The sequence below is a fragment of the Rhipicephalus microplus genome, chromosome 4 (genome assembly GCF_043290135.1).
Source record: "Rhipicephalus microplus isolate Deutch F79 chromosome 4, USDA_Rmic, whole genome shotgun sequence".
Lineage (NCBI taxonomy): Eukaryota > Metazoa > Arthropoda > Arachnida > Ixodida > Ixodidae > Rhipicephalus > Rhipicephalus microplus.
This window is the reverse complement of record NC_134703.1, coordinates 44,798,334-44,814,430: the sequence shown is the minus strand read 5'-3', so window position 1 is coordinate 44,814,430 and position 16,097 is coordinate 44,798,334. Positions and strand designations below refer to the sequence as shown.

At 50.0% G+C, this 16,097-nt stretch overlaps 1 protein-coding gene across 1 annotated transcript in view; it reads right to left on the bottom strand.

Moving 5' to 3' along the window:
• Positions 1 to 13,930, bottom strand: part of LOC119171939 (fibroblast growth factor 1) — a 68,891-nt gene extending 54,961 nt beyond the window's left edge. The window contains exon 1 of the mRNA XM_075892670.1: positions 13,287 to 13,930. Coding sequence (XP_075748785.1) covers positions 13,287 to 13,328 — 42 coding nt within the window. The 5' untranslated portion in view covers positions 13,329 to 13,930. The remainder of the gene's footprint in view (positions 1 to 13,286) is intronic.
• Positions 13,931 to 16,097: the final 2,167 nt, after the last annotated feature.

Sequence of the window (16,097 nt, the reverse complement as noted above, 5' to 3'; positions counted from 1 at the left end):
GGCAGCAAGGATCTTGGTGAGCGGAGCGATGATGGAAGCGAAATTCCGGACAAACCAACAAAAATAGCAGCACATGTCTACAAAGCTCCGTAGTTCTTTAACTGTAGTCGGCTTAGTAAATTCGGCAAAAGCACGAAGCTTGTCAGGGTCGCGAAGGATGCCGTCTTTCGAGACGACATGACCAAGTATGGTGGGTTGTGGAGCCCCAAAGTGACATTTCTTCAGGTTAATCTGAAACCTGGTGTTTGTAAGGCACTGTAGAATCTTACGCAGACGAGTTAGATGCGAAGTGAATTAGGGTGAAAAGTCCACAACGTCGTCAGATAGCAGAAACATATGTTCCATTTGAGACCACGTAAAATGCTGTCCATCATTCGCTTGAATGTCGGGCGCATTGCAGAGTGCGAATGGTATTACTGTAAATTCATAGAGGCCATTCGTTGTTACGAACGCCGTTTTCGGACGATCAGACTCGGCCGTTGAGACCTGCCAATAACCTGAGCGGAGGTCAAGCAAGGAAAAGAATTCTTCACTTGGAGACAATCGAGAGCATCGTCTAAGCGGGAAACAGAATAAAAGTCTTTCCTCGAAATGTTGTTTAGGCACCTGTAGTCTACACAGAACCGGGTGGAATCATAATTTTTTTTTGACGAGTACAACTGAGGAAGACCAAGGACTACAAGAAGGCTTGATGACTCCACGCTGTACCATGTCGTCTACTTGTTCTGTAATTACGTAACGCTCCGCCGGCGGCACACCATAGGGGCGCTGGCCCAAATGAGTACTCTTTCCCGTGTCACTTGTGCGAACAACGCTGTTCGTTCTTCCTAGCACCGCTAGGGGAACAGTCAAACGAACGCCTGAATTAGTTGGTCTAGTTGAGCCGGGGCGAGATGGCTGTCAATAGAACGGTGAAATGCATTGGAAGACACGCTGTCCGAGGCTAGGTGAGGAACCAACGTGTTCAGCTTCATATTCGGCTTGGTTTCGAAGAAATAGGCAGGCACGATAGCACCTTCATCGATAGGCTGAATGTGGTCGAGCGTCTCGTTGCGGCACAAACCGAGGGGACACGAGTTGGGATTGGAAATAAATATTCCGGTGGTGTCTTGACAAAGCGCAAGAACGGCGAATTGCAGCGATGTGTGGTGGCGGGTACCGAAGATGTCAGATGGCGTGAACAGGAGGGTAGCATCAGAAAGTGAAGCACGGTAGGCTGGGACAAACTGGGCGCTGAAAGGAGGAAGGTCAATGTCCGTCGCGACGACAAGGTTGGCCACACTAGACACGGCCCCATCAACCGCCATCACGGAATGGTAACAGCTCCACTTCAGCCCGAGCGCAGTCCACAACGGCGTGATGACGTGATAAGAAATCTCATCCTAGGATGACATCCGGGGAACATGAAGCCAACACGTGAAATTCAATGGTGTACAACACGCCTCGAATTATCACTTTTGCGACACATGCCGCAACGGGCGGCTCAATTTGTTGGGCACTCGTTGTGCTAAGGGAAACCACGGGAGAAATAATCGTCCCTTTACGGAGAGAGTGGCAGAGTCTTTGGCTTATCACAGATATCGTGACCCCAGTATCGTTGAGTGCAAGTGTTCGTACACCTTCGTTGATTACATCAATAAGATTGGCGGGGGACAGGCGAGGACTTAAACGATTAGACGATGACGCAGCTCGTGCCTCCGGAGCCACGGCAGTTAGTTTTCCGTCTCAATGGAGCTGGGTCGTCGACGCATAGGCGACACAGAACGACGACTTCTTGAAGCGGAAGGCGAGCGGGAAGTAGAACGTCGAGAAGTGGAGATTCAGGTACCGGAAGGAGCTTGCGCGTCGCGTTCGTGAACTTCAGGTGGCACGTGAGGCGACGGTGGTATGGAGGCCGAAACGAGTAGTCAGGGTATCTTGGTGCCTCCGGGTTCACTGCGAAGCACTGACGACATAGACGAGCAACGTGACCTGCAATTCCTCAAAAGTAGCAGGTGGGTCGCTTGTCAGCAGTGCGCCAGGAATTTCCGGAGTGCTGCTGTGTAGCTGGAAACGGCACGGTGGACAGTCGCACAGGTTTTGGGGCATACAATGGGAGACGACGCGGTGGCGTGGCAGCGACGGGCGTTGGTGGAGAGACAGACGTCGGCAATGGCTTCGCCTCGGAGACCTGCTCCTGAATAGCCTGTCTGATGGTCGGCGTTAGGTGGTTCATTGGTACTTCGGTGGTCGGCAGACACGAGGGACACGAAAGCTGTCGTGTGACCTCTTCGCGTACATATTCTTTTATCTGCACCAGCAGGGTGCTGTCACCACCGACGGCCAGGGCAGCGAGAGAGTCGTCAGCTGTCTTCGACCTCCGAACGTTGTTTGCGAATCTCTTCCAAGCTCTGGTACAAGGTCACAAGTTCGGACACGGTACTTGGGCCCTTCACCAGCAACATTTGAAAGGAATCATCGTCTATGCCTTTCAAAATATGCCTTATCTTGTCTTGTTCGGTCATCTTAGGGTTAAAGCACCGGTATAAATCGATGACATCGTCGATATAGCTTGCGAAGCTTTCGCCCTGCCGCTTTGCGCACGTCTGCGTAGGCACTGTTAAGCACGGAGCTCGCGCACTGCGGGGCGATCAAACACAGCTGCAAGGGTGCTCTTGAATGCGCTCAAAGTGGCAAATTCGGCATGGTGCATAGTTTGTGAACCACAGGCTCGTGATGTCTTTGAAGTAAAATGGGGCATACTCCAATTTCGAAGGGTCGTTCCACTTGTTGGCGGCGCTCACGTTTTCAAACAGATGCAGCCAGTCTGCCACATATTGGTCCCCGGTGCCGCTGAAGAAGGGGGTATCCCGTTGGCGCAGGGTGGTAGGCACAATGACCAGTTCAGATTGGGCCGTACGCTGGTCATTGCCTTGCGAATTCACCACTATATATCTTTCTTCTTCGCAACGCGATTTGCTTTTGCAGCAGCCGATGCTCTTTGTTTGCTTACGCAGATGCATCGCACATGCAGTCGAACCCTTCTGGTTAAACAAATATTTAGACAGGAAGCACAGCTTCTATGTATCGAACTGTTATACGCCCATCCTAAGCTCTTTCAACCACCTAGATGACGGTGAATACAGTACCGAAACGCTCTGCTTGAACTTGAGGCTGCATACGTACCATGATGGAAACCGCAGTGAAGTTGACAGCTGGGAGAGTTGGTGACAGTTCATTTAAACGTGCGAAACAGCGCAAGGAGACAAGCAAAAAGGGAAAAAATTATTAGATTTTTTTTGTGCTTTTAGTGCACAACACGTCGCTAACAAAGTGGCCACTGTTGCGCCTTTGGGTAGCGTGGTGCGGACTCGGGCCATCCGAGTCCCCGGAGAGGACGAGTAGAGAAGCCGGAGAAGGAGAAAAAAATGTTTATATACAGTATTTACATGGTAGCGTGGTACAACATGAAAAGAGAATCACACACGAGCGCCTCTGCGCTAGCGTTTTTATACATCGTCCGCCTTCCCAAGATCCCTTGCAAAGAAAATTTATGCGCAGGATACTCCAATGAGATCGTCGTCTTCCTCTCCGTCCCCGAAGAGGGAAAGCCAAACACCGCCTCCCTCTGAACCTAGGAAAGGGGCAAGACATGCCCAGTTCGCTGTTTGGTGAGGGAGACCCCACGCGCCAGCGTGGCACCACAGTGAGATGACGTGGAATCCCAGGCGCAAAGTCGCTCCCTGATGCAGCCAGGTTGACTCAAGCAAGGCAGAATACCCCGTACAGCTGCTGGGTCGACGCTGCTTCGGAGTGTTGCTTTCGGCGGCTGACAAAAGCTTGGCCAACGACTTTTGTGTCAAGAGGAGCCGGCGACGTGGTTTTTCCAGATTGTCCGCGTCCGTCGCCGTCCCGGTGCAGGGTTGACTCATCAACAGCTGCCAGGTGCCAGCAGGCCGCGAAGACCACGTGGAACTTGGGCGAGGCACAACAGCACCCCCGCCGCCAGATGATACATCGGGAGGTCGAGTTGTTCCATGCAGCTCGGCCGGGTCGATGTCGGCGACGTTCCGGCAAGGCTCTTGCTTTCTCGAAGGGCCTGGTCAAACTGGAATGCTCCAAGAGCTGGCCTCTGCGCCCCGCTTCGGTGAAAAGTGGGTGACAAGCTCCAAGAAACGACCTTTGTCAGCCACACACAATGCGACAAGCACCGCGTGCACGCCACTCTCATCGCCAGGCCTCCGATTTTACAAAGCAAACATCTTATCTTAATAACTTAAGCTCAAGGAAACAATGTGCATACCAATCGGGACAAGTGTCCAGTAACTCTTTCATACGTAACTCCATTTGGAATCGAGATAACATTATAATCAAGCTAAACAAGCAAACTGTAGAGCTCGGGACAACGAGGGAGTCAGTGAAAAATTTCTCTACGCCCTCACTGTAACACATTGAAAAAAAAAATACACATAAACTAGGTAAAGGTAAACAAAAAAAATCAAACAAACCTTCCGCGTCTTTTGACGAGTCAAAACGCTCGACTTAGGGCGTCTGCATTTGTATGAAGGCCACCTCTCTTGTAGCGCACCTCGAAATTGTGCTGCTGCAGTGCTATGCTCCATCTGAGCAAACGACCATTCTTAGGTGACATTTGGTGTAACCAGGTTAGTGGAGAGTGATCAGTTTCTATAATAAACTTAGAGCCAGCAACATAGCAGCCTAGTTTTCGTACGGCCCAAACAATGCAAGCACATTCTTTTTCCGAAGTGCTATAAGCCTCTTCCCTGCTGCTCAATTTGCGACTCAAATACAAAACCGGCCGCTCCTCTCCACTCTGGTCCGTCTGACATAGCACTGCTCCTAAACCGCGTTCGCTTGCATCACACTGAATAGTGAAAGGTTTTGCAAAATCCGGTGCCCTCAAGACGGGTTTCTCACTCAATGCGAGCTTCAGCTTCTGAAAAGCGTCTTCCTTTTTAGAGTCCCATTGAATGTTCACAGGTTCGGTCTTGCGTAAACTATCTGTCAAAGGGCTGGCAATCTCGGAGTAATTCGGGACGTAATGCTGATAGTAACCTGTGAGGCCGAGGAATGCTCTCATCTCGGTCTTAGTGCTGGGACGACGATAACCGACCACCGCGGCTACCTTGAGTTCGGACGGTCGACGACGCCCATTTCCTACAATGTGCCCTAAATAGCTTACTTCAGCACAGCCCAAATGACATTTCTCTCTCTTTACCGTAAGACCTGCATTTTTGACCCGTTCCAAAACCATCCGAAGGTGTTCAACATGGTCTTCCCATTTGTCCGAAAATATCGCCACATCGTCTAGGTAAGGCAGCGCAAATTTCTCGAGCCCGTGGAGAACCTTATCCATCAGGCGGCTGAAACAATACGGCGCGTTCTTGAGCCCAAAGCTCATCATCAAAGGACGAAAAGTGCCCAGGGGTGAGATAAAAGCAGCGTATCGACTCGCGCGCTCTGTCAAAGGGACCTGCCAATACCCCCTAACAAGGTCTAACGTAGAAATGTATTTCGCCTTAGACACTGTCTCTACCCTCTCTTCAATGTTAGGAATAGGGTAAGTCTGGTCGACTGTTACAGAGTTCAGGCGGCGATAGTCCACGCATGGCCTTGGATCACGGCCCGGAATCTCAACCAAAATCAAAGGCGAGGTGAAATCACTGTCTGCTTCGATGATAACACCTAGGTCGATCATGCGGCGAATTTCGGCCTCTAGTATCTCTCTCTGTCTAGGTGACACCCGATACGGCTTACAGCTGATCGGCTTGTTAACCGTCAGCTCAATGTCGTGCTTAATCACATCCGTTTTGCCTGGCTTCTCGGAGAAAACGGTAGCGAATTCCTGTACTAAAAGCTCTAAATCTTCCTCTTGAGCCTTACTTAGGGTGTTCCCTGTGTCTACCCTATCGGACAATGTGCTGCTGACCGTGCCATCGGAAAGACAAAGGATTTCCGCGCCCTCATCCTCAGGAACATTGAGTGCAAGGTTTACTACTGCTTTTCGTCGCATGTAGGGTTTCATTAGGTTACTGTGATACACTTTGGGGCATTTCCGGCCCCACTTTACCTCGTAGTTGGTGTCTGAAAGTACTGACAACACTGTCGCTGGTCCCTCCCATTGTACGTCCAGCTTGTTTTTTTTTGAAGGGCATAACAGCATCACCTCATCGCCCACTCTAAAGACTCGCTTTCGAGCTGACTTATCGTAACGGGCCTTGGAAAGCGCCTGTGCTGCGCGCATGTTGCTCTCCACCACTTCGCGTGTAGTCCCCAGTCGCCCCAATAAATCCAGTACATAGGAAACCCCATTAGGGTCCTCCCCATATCCAGTCCATGACTCTCGTATTAAGTGCAGCGGACCTCTCAAGTTCCTGCCGTAGACAAGTTCAGCCGGACTAAAACCCGTACTCTCGTGTGGGGCCGACCTCAGAGAAAACATCGCAGCTGGTATACACCCCTCCCAGTCACTTTTATGCTCAAAGCACAAAGCTCGCAAAACGCGTTTCATGACCGAGTGCATGCGTTCCACAGGGTTCGACTGTGGATGGTGAATAGAGCTATGCGCGATTTTTATCCCGCAGCGTTCTAGGAATGTAGTCGTAAGGCAGCTTGTGAACACACTTCCGTTGTCACACTGTATCTCCGAGGGAAAACCCACCCGAGAAAAAATAGACAACAATGCGTCCACCACGCATACTGAACTCAACTCTTTCAGTGCGATTGCCTCCGGGAACTTGGTGGCAACGCACAGCGCGGTCAGGACGTACCGATATCCTGATTTAGATGGAGGCAGAGGCCCCACGATGTCAATCACGAGCCGACGGAAGGGTTCTGTGACTATTGGCACTAGTTTCATTGGTGCCTTCCATTTGTCTGTTGATTTTCCTATCCGCTGACAAGTGTCGCATCCACGGACAAACATCTCTACATCCTTCCAGCACCCGGGCCAGTAGAACTCCTGAGCCAGCTTAGCTTTCGTTTTCTTTATACCTAAGTGGCCCGCCCAGGCGTTGCTGTGGGCCAGGTCGAGAATGTTCCGCCGGTATTTCAGTGGAACTACCACTTGGTTGTAGACCCGCCCTTTAGCGTTCTCATACCTGCGATGCAACACCTCGTTTTGGGTGTAGAACGAAACGTTCTTCCTAGAGTTACCTTCCTTATGTATGGCATCTAGCAGCATAGAGAGTGCGAGATCCGCCTTTTGATCGACCACTAGCGTTGCACGGTCGGTTCTGGCTAGCTGACACCAACTGGTGGACGCGGGTGTTAACACCGAGCCTGTCACCAAGTCCTCGTTTTCGGGCGTTAGAGATATTTCCTCGCTGTTGTCGAGCATAGCCCCAGTTTCCGTCTCGACAACTCGCATGGCAGACTCATTTTCCGTCGCAACTACCTCAGGTTTTCCTACACTGCCCTCGGACGTCTGTTCCCCAGAGGGTGAGCTGCTCAGCTGTTGCGTCAGCTCGCGCGCCTTCAAACGGGTAAGGGCCATGCAAGCTATTTCGGTGGCAAATGATTCTCCACGTGTTTTTAACATTTCCTCAGACTTATTTGAAAATAGGTAAGGGAAGTGCTCCGGGAGGTTGGCTGAAATTGCTGCTTCCGTACACAATTGGCCGAAAGGGCCCTCGATTACAACCCTCGCTATCGGTAGGCAGACGCTTTGCTTTTCTGCCACTTGCCGAATCCAGGCACACTCTCCTATATAGTCTTCGGAAGATACGCAACTTGGATGCGCTACATCCATTGTGGCCGCCGAGTCCCTCAATACCCTACACATTCGGCCGTTCACTGAGAGTGTCCTCATGTAAGGCTTCAACAGCTTTAAGCTATCCTCTGACTCCTGAATTGTGGCAAATGCCATGTGCCTCTTACAGCTCCTGGCCATGTGGCCCTTTTCTCCGCAGCTGTAGCAAACAACTGGCTTCCGCGCTTCTAACGCATGCGCTATGTCACCAGGCGCCTTTGAACCTGATGAAGGTGCCGCCTTAGTCCCCTCACTGTCCTTTCCCTGCTGATTGTCTAATAACTTGGAATTTTCGGGTTTCCAGTTATTTCTTGCAAACCTCTTGCGTCCCTGGTTTCCCGACCAGCTTTCTACCTTTTCATTTTTTTCCGAAGTTCGTGGTGTATTGCGGAGACTACGGCGTGAGCAGTAATCTTCGGCGAGTTCTGCTGCCCTGTTCATGTCTACGTCTTTCATCCTATCCTGCACCCAAAGCCTTACCTCCTCGGGAATTCCCCGGTAAAACTGCTCAAGTACCATCAACTCAATGACCTTGTCATGGTTGCCATAGACTTGCGCGCTTTTGAGCCACTCTTCAAAGTTGGCTCTAATTTGGTAGGCATAGTCTGAATGAGATTCGTTGCCCCTCTTAGAGTGCCTGAACCGCAGGCGGAAAGCCTCTGTCGATAGGCGACATTTTCGTAGCAATGCAGCCTTTACCCTGTCATACACCTCGGAGTCCTCTTTATTCATTCTTGCGATAACATCGGACACTTCGCCTGGTAGTACGCATATCAGTTTTTGTGGCCAAGTCTCCCTACTAAACCCTGCATTTTCGCATGCTCGCTCAAAATGCACGAGGTATAATGCAATGTCGTCACCCGCCTTGAAGGTGTGGATTAGATCCTTTATCTTTGATTCTCCACCCCCTGAATTTTGATTTCCCACGGACATACGAAGCTCCAGTTCTTTCAGACGGATTTCATGTTCTTTATCCTCGCGATCCCTCCTTATTTCCTCCTCTCTTTGTTCACGGGCTAAGCGCTCACGCTCCTCTTTCTTTGCCAAAATGGTTTCTCTGGCCTCAATGGCCTCTTCTAAACTCACTTCCTCTTTTCCCAAGTGCTCCAAAATTTGTTGTTTTCTTTTAACCGAGCCGACCGAAATATTCAGCTCCTGACAAATTTCGAGGAGTTCTTGGACCTTAAACTTCTCCATCTTAGATATGCACACCGTTTCTCTTCTAAGGTAATTTTGCCCACGAGCCACCCAATTCTTGGTCTGCGAATCAAAATTTACCAAAATCACCCTACCACGTTACCGACCATCTGCGCTAACGAGTCTGGCGAAAAGAAGAGCAAACACGCGGCACTCACCACTTCGATGCAGCCGACGCAGGCGAATCCCATAAGCTGCCAGCCACTGTTGCGCCTTTGGGTAGCGTGGTGCGGACTCGGGCCATCCGAGTCCCCGGAGAGGACGAGTAGAGAAGCCGGAGAAGGAGAAAAAAATGTTTATATACAGTATTTACATGGTAGCGTGGTACAACATGAAAAGAGAATCACACACGAGCGCCTCTGCGCTAGCGTTTTTATACATCGTCCGCCTTCCCAAGATCCCTTGCAAAGAAAATTTATGCGCAGGATACTCCAATGAGATCGTCGTCTTCCTCTCCGTCCCCGAAGAGGGAAAGCCAAACACCGCCTCCCTCTGAACCTAGGAAAGGGGCAAGACATGCCCAGTTCGCTGTTTGGTGAGGGAGACCCCACGCGCCAGCGTGGCACCACAGTGAGATGACGTGGAATCCCAGGCGCAAAGTCGCTCCCTGATGCAGCCAGGTTGACTCAAGCAAGGCAGAATACCCCGTACAGCTGCTGGGTCGACGCTGCTTCGGAGTGTTGCTCTCGGCGGCTGACAAAAGCTTGGCCAACGACTTTTGTGTCAAGAGGAGCCGGCGACGTGGTTTTTCCAGATTGTCCGCGTCCGTCGCCGTCCCGGTGCAGGGTTGACTCATCAACAGCTGCCAGGTGCCAGCAGGCCGCGAAGACCACGTGGAACTTGGGCGAGGCACAACAGCACATACAATAAACGACATTGCTTAGAATGCAGTCTTTGGAAGATCAGCAAAAACGGTTCCTACTTCGTATCAATGAAAGTCATTGTTACACGCGAAACGCTTCTTCTCATGTATAATAACCGTGTCATATTAACCTGGTATATTAATGTCAGGCCTTTTCTCCCTTTTGCGCTTGTCTCGGTGTGCTGCTTCGCACGTTAAAATAAAACCACAGTGAAGATGCGCCGCTTTTTTTTTCCACCAGAAGGTTATGATGTACTGTAGTGCAAACTCAACTAAGCAGGAGCAATTAAGTTAACCAGGAATTAAGATAGCTAGCAGACATAACATTGCTGTTTATCGTTGTATTATTATCTATCAGATTTCAGGCTGACATCGCATACAAGACATATCTGCCTGACCAAAAATGTGGGCCGACTACGATTACGGTGCAGGTCCACCTCAGCGTCTCCAAGTGATAACTTTAGCAGGATAGCACGACGCGCACGTCAGGTGTTTTCAAAGAGGGATCTTCATGCAACCGAAGCGGGAGTGCAATCGTGCCCCAGTGATAGGGACACTGGGCCGCCGTGGAATCCTAATACGCCTTCACACGGGAATCGCGCGCGTCCTAGATAACGCCATTGGTTCACAAGCACTTGTGCCAGTCTCGAGAGCAGTGTATCGACACACTGCACTGAGCCCTTTAGGAATCTTTAGATAAAGCACGTGCGGAGAAAAATGCTGACACTCAAGCAGCACCCCCCTCGCCTTAACACAACAAACAGGGAAGGGTGTCTCAGCTCTTATGGAAAAATCTACTTATTGGGCAAGCTGGTTGAATGTGTATATATATATATATATATATATATATATATATATATATATATATATATATATATATATATATATATATATATATATATATATATAGAGAGAGAGAGAGAGAGAGAGAGAGAGAGAGAGAGAGAGCAACGGAATAGGAGCTCGAAAACACACCTGCAAGACAGAAGAAGACACGGACACACAGGCACTGTGCTTCAGCTTCTAACGTGAAACCTGGGGCGAGGTTAATCATGCAATGTGTGCCTATGTGTGCCACAGCAAAATCGCTGCAATGAGAGGAGGAAGAAGAAGAAGATTCCTGACCGAGGTAATTGTTTTAAGGGATATTCCTCTGACGCCAGTGGTGTCAAGCCTGAAACCGCGCGTGTAAGGAAGGGTGTTTACGTGTTACTAACGTCATCGGAAAAATAGCGTCGGATTGTAGCTCACCGTTTCCTTGTTTGCTTTTCATTCATAAACAATGGCACGTACTCACTCTGGTGGATTGGCCAAGAATGAGTATTTGATAATTTGAAAGGTCTTTTGCGAATGATAGGAGACTTAAGAAAATAAACAATGAAAAAAATTAAGTGGTAATGACACGTATATCCTTATTTTCTTCTCATTGCCCAACTGCAGCAATTTAGTCGCAAATCGTCTTCGTGTTACACACCGCAACATTCGACGGAGTACGCTTTGCAAAAGAAAACTCAGTGGAATTTGAAACCAATTTCGAGACGAAATTTACCAAATGTCTGTAAATTGATGCAATTAAATCCTAATACATCGTCGGCGACTTGCTAGGATAACTTTCGCCTTCTTCAGCTTTAGTAGTGAGATTATACCCAACTTTGATGGCGCGTAACCATCCATGATGGACCGCGACGATGACCTGGCACGCCTACAAGCCGCGACCGTAAAATGCTTCGTCCCTCAAACACCGATTCATCATCAGGAAGAAGAGGCCAGCAGGACGCTGTGCAGAGTGCAGACTGGAATTGGCTTTGTTGTGCCCTCGGTGATTGATTGCTGCGAACGCAGAGCAATTAACAGCAACACCAACATGGTGGTTTTCATTCCATAAAGCAGAAAGAAAATGACGCACGGCACTGCTGGAATGTTCCTTTTTTTTACATAAGCGAGAAAGACGGTGGCAGCTTCTCAACGCTAGTGTTTCGTAACAGTATCAGCTTCAAACTCGCGGTGTCAGCTCCGCTCAGCGATGTCGCGAGATAGAAGCCCAGGAGCAGCAACCACGCTCTGATAGAAGCCGCAAGATTGTGCGATGAGAATAATGCGAATGCAGATAGTTTGAATTAATCACTACGACGCCTATCACGGTTCGTTGCGCGTATAGTGGACAATAAACACAATATGCAGCCTGTCACTGCGCAAATTACATCAAAATACTACTGTAGACTATATAACAATAACTTTAATTATTTTTCATCGCCGAATATACCTACACTCAAAGAATCATTGTAATCGCCCTAGCAAGCGCATCGCAGATAAAATAGAAAGAAGCAGATGCAGAAAGCTGGGCGATATTGCTGGAATACAGAAGCATACGGCTTCGAACAAATGTGATTTGATTGAAGATGCAAAAAAAAGTTTGGTTACGATTTTCATTCGTTTAGACTAGGCTTTTCAGCACACTCTTCGGCCAACGTTTCCGGAACATCAAAGAGTATCAGTTGCAATCAGGGCAAATTAAGAATTGAAGTCTTCATCACTTTCAGCAAAAATTACCAGCACCTTGATTGAACGACCTGTCAAGCTTTTTCGGTGAAATAACAGAACTTCACAAGACACCGACATAAGAAGTAAGTTATGAAAATGCTCAGCTTGCCCGGTAACAGTAACCAGTTCGAAAGTAGAAGCGTGACAGAACAAAGGTATACTGACGCACGTGTTGACCAGTGCTAGAACAAACAGCTAATAGGGAGTTTTAGAATAGCGCACCGCGAGCCCTTGCGGTGCGGTCGCTGCCACTGCGCATGCGTCGCAACGCGAGTCGGCGTTCGCGGCCCGCGCGCAAAAAATCCGAAATTGCGTGCGGCGATCGCGGCCCGCATGTGGCCCGCAAACACTGGTTTCGAGACTACGGTGTCGCTGCGATCGTGCGTTGCGGTTTGCAGCAGGGCAAACGCTATTCTAAAACACATATGGCGCCCGCTACGCCCGCAGCGCTAGCAAACTGTATTTTAAAACTCCCTATGGTAAGGGCCGCGTAATGCGTGTTCACTGCGATTACATTTTGTTTCTTTCGCTTGAAAAAAGGAAGAAAAAACATTTAGAAACAAGACGAAACTAACAACACATGCTCTCAGTAATTTCGCTGAAATAATGCTACCTTTGTCTTTATGACTATATTACGAGAAAATGACGCAATTACTGATTCTTTGCTTAAGAAAATTCATTGTCTATTATATTGTTAAAAACAATCTGTGAGAAACGGCCCGTGACATGCGGGCGGTGTAACGGCCGCGTAATATCAGTCAACCAAATCAAACTTAAGTCCCCATGCAACTTATATTGAGGGCAGTGTACAAGTTACCAGTGAGGCTTGGCACGGTCCATGACCCACTTTAAGGAAACCAACACCTGCCACTCTGCACAGTTTTGATCCATTGAATTTACTCGAACTTGGCGTAATAGAGCAGAGGTTAGATTTACCTCCCGTTTGTCGTCGTCCTGCCTGTGCTCCTCCTCTTCCATTTTCACATCCGGTTTGGTCCCGCCTCGTGCGGAAGTTCAGGCCAGAGCAAATCGAAGGCAGGCACGCAGCGCCCAAACAACTCAGGCGTCGCCGAATCACGCCGACGTGGTGCCGCGAGAAACGTGGTCGCCCGGAGAGTTCTACACCACGCAATTCCTCTTTCTAAGCACGACTCAACGCGTCACAACCCGGCTCCCCTTCCTCCGCCGCTGTACACGGCTCAGACGAACTAAATGCAACGTAAAGACGACAGGTTAATGATATCAAGACTGGTTACAAAAATCACGCTCGGAGTTGCGCAGCAAATCTCGGCCTATGTGGTCACACCCGGGCCTTCTCACAGACGCTGTCTCGCTCTGGAGAATCGTATCGTTGTTGAGAGAATCTTCCAGCGATTCCGCGCAGCGGGATCCATCGACCCCATTTGCCTCTTAAAGTCCACCTGGCCATCAGAACGCGACGGGTTACGTGTTGGCTGTACGCGCGCGCGAAACCTCGCACACGGCCTCGGAGGATTGTGCGCGGCACTGTTGCGCGAGCCGAGAGCGTCACTCGGCGCGTAGGACGCTCCTCTCTCTCAGCCCCGCGATCGTCCCGTTCCGAGACGAGAGCCCCGGGCGTGCGCAATAGAGCCCGCGCCGCGGCGTTGGCAGCGTGGTCGTCGTCTCGGGCCCTCCCGACTCCTCCTAACAGCAGCCGAGCGGGCACTGGATGCACGTATCTTCGACGCCTACTGGCACGGCGGTCGGTCTTATTTTCGCTTCGGATACATCTAGGCCGAGCACGCTTCAAGCGCTGAAACGCGGACAGATGTGTGCTTGACGGCTGCTTGATGCGTCTGGTATGCGTATCCACTTCCATGTGCCGAAAAAAGTGCGCTGTTCACCGATAACAACTAATGTACCGCCATTTAAACACACCTATGTGTACTTCGTCGTCTCATGATGACGGTGGCACAAACTTAAATGCATTGAATTAAAATGAGAAAAGCTGCTGAGGGAGGAGATGGGAATCTTGAAGGACGCTAGAACGTTTTTTTTTGTTCTTGTTTGACACCGTTCAATATTTGCAAACACTGTACAACTGCCTGACCGGCGGCTCCTACGGCACTCCTTTTGATCGTGTGAGGTAGCACGCAAGCTTAGACTCACAAGCGCCAGATTTGTACTCCTATAAAGCGTTTGAAGTGACACCACGATGCTAACTTAACGAAACGAGATGCCCCCTCTGATGCTAACTTATAAGAAGTCACCTAATTTCACAAAACATTCCTTGTCCAACACTCCCCCCCCCCCCCCAAAAAAAAACAAAAAAACACCAGGCCTGAGCGGAACACGCAGCCCAGTCACAGCATACACGGGACGAGCGACTTTCAGAGAGCTCGTTGTAAACTTCATCAGGGAGGCCCCGCCGCGGTGGTCTAGTGGCTAAGGTACTCGGCTGCTGACCCGCAGGGCGCGGGTTCGAATCCCGGCTGCGGCTGCTGCATTTCCGATGGAGGCGGAAATGTTGTAGGCCCGTGTGCTCAGATTTGGGTGCACGTTAAAGAACCCCAGGTGGTCTAAATTTCCGGAGCCCTCCACTACGGCGTCTCTCATAATCATATAGTGGTTTTAGGACGTTAAACCCCACATATCAATCATCATCAATCAACTTCATCCGGGAGTTAAGGGCGATTTGGTAGGTACTAATTAAACAATAAATAGTCATTTCGCGCAGTAGCGAGGCACACATAAGGCAATACAGGCACGACTACGTAGCTGCACGCATTTGCGGACTCAGTGTGCCGCACTGCAACTCCGCACGCATCACCTCGCATGATACAATCCTTCCCAAACGTCAGCAGCCTACAAAGTCGCGCCAAGAGCGAAGGGCCCCGAAAGTACGAGCTACACGAAGTAGAGCGAGATGGCTCTGGAGAGAGAGAGCGGCGAAGCCCCTTCATACCCCTTCCACCGTGGGCTTATATATTTTCTTTTCGTACGACGACGTCGGCGGCAGCCGCGACGTTGGTCGCGGTCGTTCTCCTCTGCTCCAATGGCGATGGAGAGGCGGGCGTCGTGCGGACTCGGATCGTTGCCGGAGAGGATGGAGAGGCAGCCGTTCAATCCATTAGGGCCACGTCTCGGCGACGCCAGTCCGGCAGTCGCGCCGCGCTCAGATCCGGTTACCTCAGCGCCAACGCTGCACTGACCTCGAGGGAGAGCACTCTCTGGCTGTCCATTTCGCCGGCGTCCGCAAACTTTATGGACAAAACGGACTGGGACTACGTCTTTGCCCGTGCCATTGAGATGCGAGCGCGATGTGAGCGCACTTGTCTCACGAATATCCTTGTTTATTGCTTCGGCAGTGGGCAGTTCTCGCCGGCGACTCCCACTAGCGTACAGGCTACTTTTTCTGCAGCTTAGCCACTGGAGCTTCGTGTGGGTTTGCGCTGTTTTGCTTCACAGTAGAGTAGACAATATTTATTATTATTATCGGTCGCATATTGTAGTTATAAATGTCGTCCTGTGATGCAATTGCTCAAGTTGCCGGTTTGCACGTCAGTTCCGCTCTTTCATTTGAATCAGTGGCACGGAAACACGTTGAACGAGTGACGGAGGGTTTCGGCGTGAACGTAAGGCGGCATGCTTTTTGCTGCCACCGGTAAACAAAATACGGATTTTTCCGTGCTGTTCAATTCGTCAATGTCATGCATGAATACCATGCACCTTTTACTGTCGTATTCTGTCCCTCACTCTCTTTATGCGCTCTTTGTTTATATGCGA